This window comes from Ursus arctos, unplaced genomic scaffold, assembly GCF_023065955.2.
Source record: "Ursus arctos isolate Adak ecotype North America unplaced genomic scaffold, UrsArc2.0 scaffold_18, whole genome shotgun sequence".
NCBI lineage: Eukaryota > Metazoa > Chordata > Mammalia > Carnivora > Ursidae > Ursus > Ursus arctos.
The window spans coordinates 31,595,426-31,604,810 of NW_026622852.1; the positions used below are offsets into that span (position 1 = coordinate 31,595,426).

The following is a 9,385-nucleotide window of genomic DNA, read 5'->3' on the forward strand; positions in this document are numbered from 1 at the left end:
GCAACTGTGTGCCTGTCAAACATAGTTTATGTTAACAAAGGAGAGGAAACAGTTATATTAATTCACTCTGGGTTGGTATAAGGTCTCTCAATGTCTCCAGATTTGAGAAGGGGGAGACATTTTTTTTCTTTAGCAGAAAAAAAATCCAATTTATGCTGAGACCCAGATGCCTGGGACCTTACTCCAGAAGGTTCTAATTCAGCAATTCTGAGGTAAAAGAAGATTTATAGTTAAGAAAATATTCCCAGAGGAATTCTAATGCCCCCCCCCCCTGATTTGTAACTAGTGATACTTTGTATACAAAGTAGACTTTGTATTAAATAGAAAAAAAGACCTGGAAAGTTAAAGAGATCTGCCTGAAGTGACCCATGTAGTTACCTTCAGCTGTTGAATTACTTTATCTTTACCACTTAGTCTCAAATAGAATCTTATACACATGTGAATGACCAAAGTATTGACCATGGAAGTTTTTTCAGAAAGGACGCGTATTATAAAAGTAAAAACACAAAAGGAAAAGTTGTTTTTCACATAATTATGGCAAGAAATACATCAAGCTCTAGTTTTCACAAATACAGCAGATAAAAGTACCTTGAAAAACAAACTACTCCATTTCTAAAAAGAATAGTTGAGCTCTCAGGAATATACTGTAAGTCTCTAGTGTCCTAAAAACAAACTGGAATCAAGAAACCCATGATAATCAAATCTAACACCACAGTTTCTTCTGTTTCTTGTCCCCATGGATTGGGGGTTTTAAGTTCAAACGAAAGAGGAAATGTTGGGTCTGCAAAAAGTGGGTCCTGTATATTCAAGTTATATAAACAAAAGGTAGGGGTTGTATAAACACGCTGTACATGCAAAAATTGATAGAGTTACAAGGGAAAGGGACAAAGCTACAATCATAGTACAAATTGTAACACATTTTTAATTAATAAGCAAACGAAATATAGTGAAGATAGAGATGATTAGTAAGGTTGATCTAATGTGCATTATATATAACCCTCAAAACACGTGAAATATTATGAAAATAAACCACAGAGAAGTCTCAAGAAATCATACAGTATCTGTATCACACAGATTACATTCTCTAGAAAAAAAATTGAAATTACCTACACCTAAAAAGAAAACACTCTATACATTTGAAAATATTAAACTCATTTCTATATAGCTCATGACTCAAAGAATAAATCATACAGAAATTTTTCAAAAATTAGAATCATTTGATATTAAAACACTACATTAAAAATGTGGGATGCACTAAAGTTACTTTGAGATCCTTAAATGTTTCTATTAGAAACTGGTTGAGTAAATAAAATATAAGACAATTATATAGAGACCAAGTTTAGTTGAAGAAATCATTTTATTTTGGTTGAAAAATCAGGGAAGATTTAGGGGCACTGGCTGGCTCAGTCAGTAGAGCATGCGACTCTTGCTCTCAGGGTCGTGAGTTTGAGTTCCACATGGGGTGTAGAGATTACTTAAATTAATAAATAAAAACTTTGAAAAATGTATCAGGGAAGATGTAATAGAGGAGGTGACAATTTGTGGGGCCTTGGAAGAGCATTTCAGGGAGAGGGAACAGCCTATGCAAAGCCGGAGATAAGAGCGCAAGGGCACAGCCTGGGAAGAGTGAGCGCGCACGTGAGTCAGTCAGCCCAACTCTGAGACTGCATCTGCTTGTCTTTGCAGAACCACTCTGCCTCCATGACCGAAGTCACCTGAGACAGCTGAGGTGTCACAAGCTGTTTTTTTTTTATCACCCTCCAATTCGATACTTCAAGACACACAGTTACTTGATGTCAAACTGTGAAGACAAGTATTATGTTTATCTAGTTAGAGGCTAATGTTTTGTACATTTTTTGTATGAGGAAGTGATGTAGCTTGCCCTGATTTTTTTTTTTTTTTTTTTTGGTCAGCTTTAATATATTTATGCCAGAATTTTAAACCAACAAAATTTTCTTCTTGTTCCAGTGTGCATTGAAGAACCACATTGATTCAATGATTGACGTTGTTTTGTGATATTTGTACACAAACCTTCTTTTCTCAGTTTTATAGGCACAGAAATAAAATGGATATAACAGTTCACTTTAACCCTTTATTACCATACTTGTTGCCTCCTCCAGAACTTTTGAGTTTTAATGAAAGTTAACTTTTGAGTTGCAGGGAGGGCAATGTTGGTTAATGGTAAATCTCAAAATCAATGGTGCAGAGAAAAATATTCCTTTCTAAAAGAACTTTGTGTCCTTGTCTCTTAACCTGTTTTGTATTCTAAGTTAAAGTAATATATTAATGAAGTCACTTACTTATCTAAACAAGTGGCAGAGACTCCTGGATTTGAGGGGTGTTGGGACTATATGGTTCTCTCTTCGATAACGGCTTCTCCCGTCTAAGAAACTCAAGGTCTTTCTGGAATCGTGTCCTTGGGCTGGCAGGTGACACTGCAGACTTCTTTCCAAAAAGCAACCTGTACCGGTCTCCCCTGTCAACTCAACAGTTTTGTATATCGTATTGTATGGACTTTATATGAAAATGAATATTTTACACTTTGCACAGTATTATTTTACAGAAAGGGTATCCGAGCATCTACAACCTAGAGCCCCAGAGCAACAGCTCGACTTTGTGGCTTTTAATTGTTCTAGAATTTTAACTGCATCTCATTTTTCTAGCATGGTAATAACTAACGTGTACCTCCTTTGAGAGAAGGAGCTCCCTTGTCTGTACCTATCAGAATGTTTTCTTGACACCTTCCATGTTGGCTCTTCTTAGCTTTTTTTTGTACATATTTTTTTTTCTAAAGAGAAGAAAGAAAAATTATCACAAAATGTATTATGGCTCATGTCGTTTGTTTTAAGCTTTATCCGCTGGGCAAAGGTATTTGAAGAGTCGCAATGAAGTGGACTCAGTAAATGTTTATACTTTTTAGCTCCGTGCCCGCTGAGATGAGTCATGCTAGAGGCATGACTGTAGGTCCTTTCATGGGCGAGTATGTGAGTGAGTGAGTGAGTGAGTGAGTGAGTGTGAGGAGGGGGTGTGTGGGTGTGTGTAGGCAAAATTGAAAAATTCTTGAAATTATTAGGACACTTGGAAACACAGCCTGCGGGCCTAACAAGCGACCTTGGTTTTCAGCCTGCCAATATTGAGTTGTCAATAAAAAGTTAGTCGTTTTTAGGAACAAAACTTACCTCTGCTAAATAAAGCTTTGCCTGCTCTCTCATCTCATCCTGGCCTGAAGTTATTTACATTTCCACGCACACACTTTCGCATACACCTGAGTGCTGTCTGGCTGATGACGTTGGGCAGGCAAGGAAGGAAAGGGTGCTGAAAGCTCTGTTCATCCCAGATGCTGTGCCACATGCTTTCACGGACATAATCCAGTTGTTCTTGAGACAGCCCAGGGAAGCTGGGACGACCCCGAGGCCGTGCTGTACATGTCTGCACTGGCATTAGAATCCGGGTCTTCCTGACGCCTCTACAAGAAGATGCCTTTGAACCAAGGCTGCGTCTTTTCAAAGTTTTTCAACCTGATGCCCTTGCTTAGATGGCTCAGGGGATGGTGTCTGCAGGAAAAGCACAACATGAGAAAGATGCGTTCTGCTCATGAGAAGGAACAATTTGCAGGCTCGGAGCTCTCCACTTTGTACAAGCTACCTAAGCATGATGTTGCCCAATTTCTGAATGATTCATTTTCTTTTCTTTTTTTTTTTTTTAAGATTTTATTTATTTATTTGACAGACAGACAGCCAGCGAGAGAGGGAACACAAGCAGGGGGAGTGGGAGAGGAAGAAGCAGGCTCCTAGCGGAGAAGCCTGATGTGGGACTCGATCCCAGAACACCGGGATCACGCCCTGAGCCGAAGGCAGACGCTTAACGACCGTGCCACCCAGGCGCCCCTGAATGATTCATTTTCTGAACAGATTTTAGGATTTTTTTTTTTTTTTAAATAACAGCAGTGAGGGCTTGATTTTATTTTCTTGTTCACGGTAAGACATTCTGAAAAATGCTGGCAGGCTTTATTGATTTTACATTACCCATTTCTCATCACGGTGAGAGGCCATTTAAATGTGTGACTACCAGATGGTATTTCCAAGAACATAAGTCAAGTGGACTTATGAGTGAGGGTTATCCTTCTACTTTCCTTTCTGGTTTCCATCTGGAAAGACCTCTCGAATGTTACAAGAGCTCTAGCCACAGACTCTAGTTTCCTAGTCTTGGGCTTGGGGAGTATTGGCACAGGACTGAGTCAAGCTCCAGAGGACCCCACACTGTGACGCTTGGAAATGAGGGGCCTCTCTGGGCTCACATCCCTGGGACTATGGAGCTAGTCTGATTCCTTCCAGTATGCCACGGCAACCTTAGCATTGTCCCTAATTAGCCCCAAGTCCCTTCACAGACCTCGAGTTGATCTTTCAAGCCTGCCACTTGAGATCTACTGCTCTGGGCTAGGGACCCCTTCATGTGGGCCTTCTACCAAAGACAAAGCCCTGTCTAAATAGGATGAGTGGTCACTATAACCTCAGAATGAAAGCTGTAATGAGCTTTTCCTCTTTTTAAGGAAAGCCCAGAGGAGCCTGTGAAGTCTGACCCCCTGTGAGAGGGGGAGAGGGAAGGAACAAAAGAAAGGCTAAGGGAGCCTGTTGACCTGAACAACTTCACAGGGCAAATAACTAAAGTTTGTCAACTAGATGGATTCCAAACACCCTCCTAGCTTGGCTAAAGGAGACAATGACTCATTTGAAGATCAAGAGAATTTGAATGGAGCCAGCAGGTAGTTGAAAGATAAAGTATATTTAGATGAAGGAATGATGAGGAGGAGGAAAGGCACTCAAGAACCTGTGGGTGCCTCTCCTGGACAATGCTGAAGATCTCCCTATCAAGCTGTGCTAGAAGGGCTGTATGTTGCCCTTCTGAGTCAGAAAATGCAAACAGGCATGATACCACACTCCGAAAGAGAGGGAGTGGGTAAAATGGGATGATTTAAAGAGCAGAAGAACAAGGAGTGGCCTTTTTGTTTCAAAATATTGGCTTGATTTCCCTATTCTATGCAACTACACTGTCAAGGGTGCTAAATATCTTGGAGGCAAACACATGAAATACCAGATTGCCCCAGTTTGTTTTAAGGAATAGGGTTGCAGTAAGGCTGTTACACTATGCCTGCCCTGCTGAATTCAAGATGTGTACCAGAACTAGTCTGTCATTTACTGTCATCCTCTGTACTGATTGCCACGGGAATTGTGTAGTGAGCACCAAGGCCCTTGCTTGCATCCTAGTTCTTCATCCAGATGTCCCACGATCGAGCGATACGTTCATGGATATCCCAGGATCAATTGACATATTCATACTCTACTCTCCAGCCCATTGACCCCTGTGGAGCCCAGTTAACTGCACACACAATTCTAAAATTAGAAATGACTCTGCCTTGGAAAGCAGCATTTATACCTCTCGAAGCTGGTGCCTCTGTCCTCGGGCTGGCTTGTGAATTTGGGTATCCTGTGTGTGTTAGCATCTATAAAAGGTTACAATCTAGGGCCTTCCATGAAACCAAGTAAACCCATGTGCAGAGTGAAGAATGAGGTGAATGTGAAGCTCTTTTCCTTAAAGACAGTCTCTTTAAAAAAGAGATGTGCTTACTTTGCCCTATTAACTTTAAAGGAAGTTCCATTTACCAAGTTATCTCAAATATTTTGAAACGGAGAACAGCTCTTCTTTTGGGATAGCAATGTTTAATGTTACATAAAGTCATTTCTCCAGTGAATCATCCTGTAAAATAATTTCTTCCTAGTTTGAAGGGATGTCCTGCAGAATTTCAGAACTCAGTAAATCCAGGCTCACTAGACTCACATACACTCATCATGCATAAATGTGTACAAAACATTTACAACTTCCCCTTCTCCTGCCCCCTCTTTGAAGCCAGAGTTTCTGCCTCTGTAGGGACCACACAGCTAAGTAGTTGCTCACTGGGGCATTTCTTCCATCCTGTTCTTCCGCAGCCACAGGGGTAAAGTGTAAAGCTAGGCAGGTGCACCTGCACCCCAGCTGCCTATTGTCTGGGTAACTTCTCTCTAGTCCAGGTCTAGGGCTAATCAATGAAGTAGTCACCAGTTGTGAATTAACTCACCATTAGAGGGATTTTTAGTTGTTTGACCACCTTAAAAAATAGATTCTTGTACCTTTGGTAAGATGGGTCATACCAAGATCCACTGGATATGTATTAATGAATCTACCACTCTCTGCTGAAATCACTGATTCTGGTGAACTTATAGCGATTTTATCACCATGACATTTGCCTCATTGGCATGAAGTTGGAGTCTGTTTAAAAAAACGTCCTTATTGAATGATAAAGCCCAGTGGACCTGATACGTGTTTCTACAGGATTCTCAATGATGTGTCCCTTCATTAGCCTTACTCCTTCTTATTTTTATAGCATCTTTGTTCTAGGAACTTCAAAAAAAAAAAAAAAAAACTTTGAGCTGCAGTTCAAATGCCAAAGCTCTGTGATGCCTTCCCTGGATACTGAGGACAGAATTATTACCACCACCACCACCACGTGATCACCACAGGGTTTATAGGAGCTCCAGCACAACTGGTGGGGAAGGGGATGTCAAGGCAAGGAGGATATGGTCTCTGATTCAACCTGATCACTCAGGCAGGATTCTCAGGATGGAAGGTCACCACATCAGGTCTGGACCACAGCCTTGCAGGCCTGAAATCAGGCTCTGACTTCCACAAAGATTATTTTAGTCATTCCTTTGTGACAGACTCTTAGTCATTGAATATAGCAGCATAAAAAATTTAATCTATTTCTCTGCAAAAATATTTTCTAAACCCAATCTGAACTTCCTAATGAGCCTCTCTATTCCACTGAATAGAGGGGGGAAAATTCTATTTTCCAATGAAGAGTAATTTCGTCTCTTCCAGTTAAACCAGGTTCTTTAGGATAAAATCAGTTCCTTTGGGGGACATTAACTCTTCCCTTCTTTTCATGTGATTCTTGTAACAATCCTAAAACTCTCCCAAGGCAAGCAGATGAAAGCACAGGGGAAAAGGAGCAAGGAAAAGCAGAGAAAATCAGGTAAATACGTTTTAAAATATTATTTCTATCGTATTGTGCATAAACTAAAAAATCAGTTAATAATGGTGGAATCATTACTCTCTGGTGTCTAGAATGTGACATCTCCTACCCATACTGCATCTTGTAATTAGGATGTCTAGAAAATCATCTTATTGGTTAAAATGTTGCTTGGTGAGCATGAAATCCCAAACAAAATGTTGACTAGTGGGGGCACCTGGGTGGCTCAGTCGTTAAGCATCTGCCTTCGGCTCAGGGCATGATCCCAGAGTCCTGGGATCGAGCCCCACATCAGGCTCCTCTGCTGGGAGCCTGCTTCTTCCTCTCCCACTCCCCCTGCTTGTGTTCCCTCTCTCGCTGGCTGTCTCTCTCTCTGTCAAATAAATAAATAAAATCTTTTAAAAAATGTTGACTAGTGTATATGGTTATTTCAATAAGACATGAGAAAAGCCTACTAACACAGCCCTACTCTGATAGCCAAGATGATTTTTCTGTAGTTGACTGAACTAGATTTTTTTTCTGTTAGTGGGTTTTCTTCTTTGTCACAGTTTTTCTCATTCAGGGCAATGCTGAACAACATTCACCGAACCTTTCTTATTGAGGCCAGAACACACCTCTGCTTGGTCTGCTCTTTCTTGCTGTATGTGTAATAATCTCAGAGTATTCTAGGCCCTGTGTCTCTGGACCAGGAGTAAGTCTGTCTTTAACTATTATGTGTTGAGCTAATCAAACTGAAAAATTATAAGTACCCTTACCACATCTGACCTCAATTATAGTGGAGACTATAATTGAATTATTTCCTCCCTAGCTATAGCAACCTGTGTAGCTACGGTTGTCAGGTGTCAAGACTAGTTGTCAATAAGAGCTAAATGAGTTTTGAAGGAAGCCTGTAAATTCATCCGTATTGTAAAGTCATCTCTACTTGTGTGACCTTAGGTAAGTTAACCTCTCCAAGGTTTAGTATACTCATCTACAGAATGGAAATAATTTAGTGGCTACCTATGCTATGATGGTTAATTTTATGTGCCAACTTGACTGAACTACAAGGTGCCCAGACATTTGGTCAAACATTATTCTGGATATGTCTATGAGGGATTTTTTGGATGACATGAACGTTTGAATCAGTAGACTGAGTAAAGAAGATTGCACTCCCTAGGGTGGGTAACCCTCAGCAAATCAGCTGCAAGCTGAATGGACCACAAAGTCTTATCTTCCCTCAAGTGAGAGGGAACTCCTCCTGCCTGACTTTGTGAGCTAAGACATTGGTCTTTTCCTGCCTTCAGATTCATCTTGAAACATCAGTTCTTCTTAGATCTCAAGCCTGTTAACTTTCAGACTAGAACTTACACTGTTATTGGCTCTCGGGGTTCTCAGGCCTTTCAGACTCAGGTTAGAATCGCACCATCAGCTCTCTTGGGCTTCCAGTCTGCCGATTGCAGATCCTGGGACGTCTCAGCCTCCATAACTGCATGAGCCAATTCCTTGTCATTAATTTCTTTATATACATTATGTTGGTTCTGTTTCTCTGGAGAACCCTAATACAGATTTTGGTCCTGAGAACATTCTAAAGAAACAGAATTTTAAGGATGAGTTTTCTGCATGGGTTTTGGGGTTTCTGGAATTGGCTCTTTATTCAGATTAGATTCAAAGATGCTAATGACTCTATTTCAAGTACTAAAGAGAATGCTAACAGTCCATGACACAATCTGGCAATAGGGATATGTAAAATATGACTACTGAATACTCCTTATCATCCACTCATAAGAAGCAAGGTACTGAGTGGCATTGTATATGATACTTCTGAACATTTTTGGCAAACTAATGAATATAATGAGAGTGGCTAGCTGTTCCTAATGTCACTGGACAAAGGAGGAGGGAAATGTTGAACTTAGGGATTTAAATTCCCAATGTGCATGCCCCCTAAATGATCCGAAAGTTTCTATGTGCTCTCTGAAGAAGATTCTCATCTTCTGTAGCCATAGGGATGAGATTGCTAAAAATCGAACCCAGAACCTTATCTGGTGACTAGCTGAATCACAACACAAGTCAAACTCCCAGACTCATAGTTTTCTACGATTAAAGTGAGGGCATTAATGGGGAAAGTATGCCATAAAGATTGTGAGGATTCAATTAAATGACTCATAAAAAGCTTTTAGCAGCGTTTCTAGTATACAGTAAATATTCAAAAAGCATTTTTGTGTCTGTGTTTCTGCAAAATAGGTGGCTTACTTTCAGCCCATCTCCACTCAGGAAGTGACTCTACTTACTACAGAAGGTTTCTCTTCTTTCCACTATCCCATCACCGCAAACAAAATATAATAC

At 40.4% G+C, this 9,385-nt stretch overlaps 1 protein-coding gene across 3 annotated transcripts in view; it reads left to right on the plus strand.

Annotated features, from left to right (window-relative positions):
- The window catches only part of PLPPR1 (phospholipid phosphatase related 1), a 582,239-nt gene extending 579,416 nt beyond the window's left edge, over positions 1 to 2,823 (plus strand). For all 3 annotated transcript variants that reach the window (XM_044386778.3, XM_057313626.1, XM_026506124.4), the window contains one exon: positions 1,687 to 2,823. In XM_044386778.3, coding sequence (XP_044242713.1) covers positions 1,687 to 1,719 — 33 coding nt within the window. In that variant the 3' untranslated portion in view covers positions 1,720 to 2,823. The remainder of the gene's footprint in view (positions 1 to 1,686) is intronic.
- The last annotated feature ends 6,562 nt before the right edge of the window (positions 2,824 to 9,385 follow it).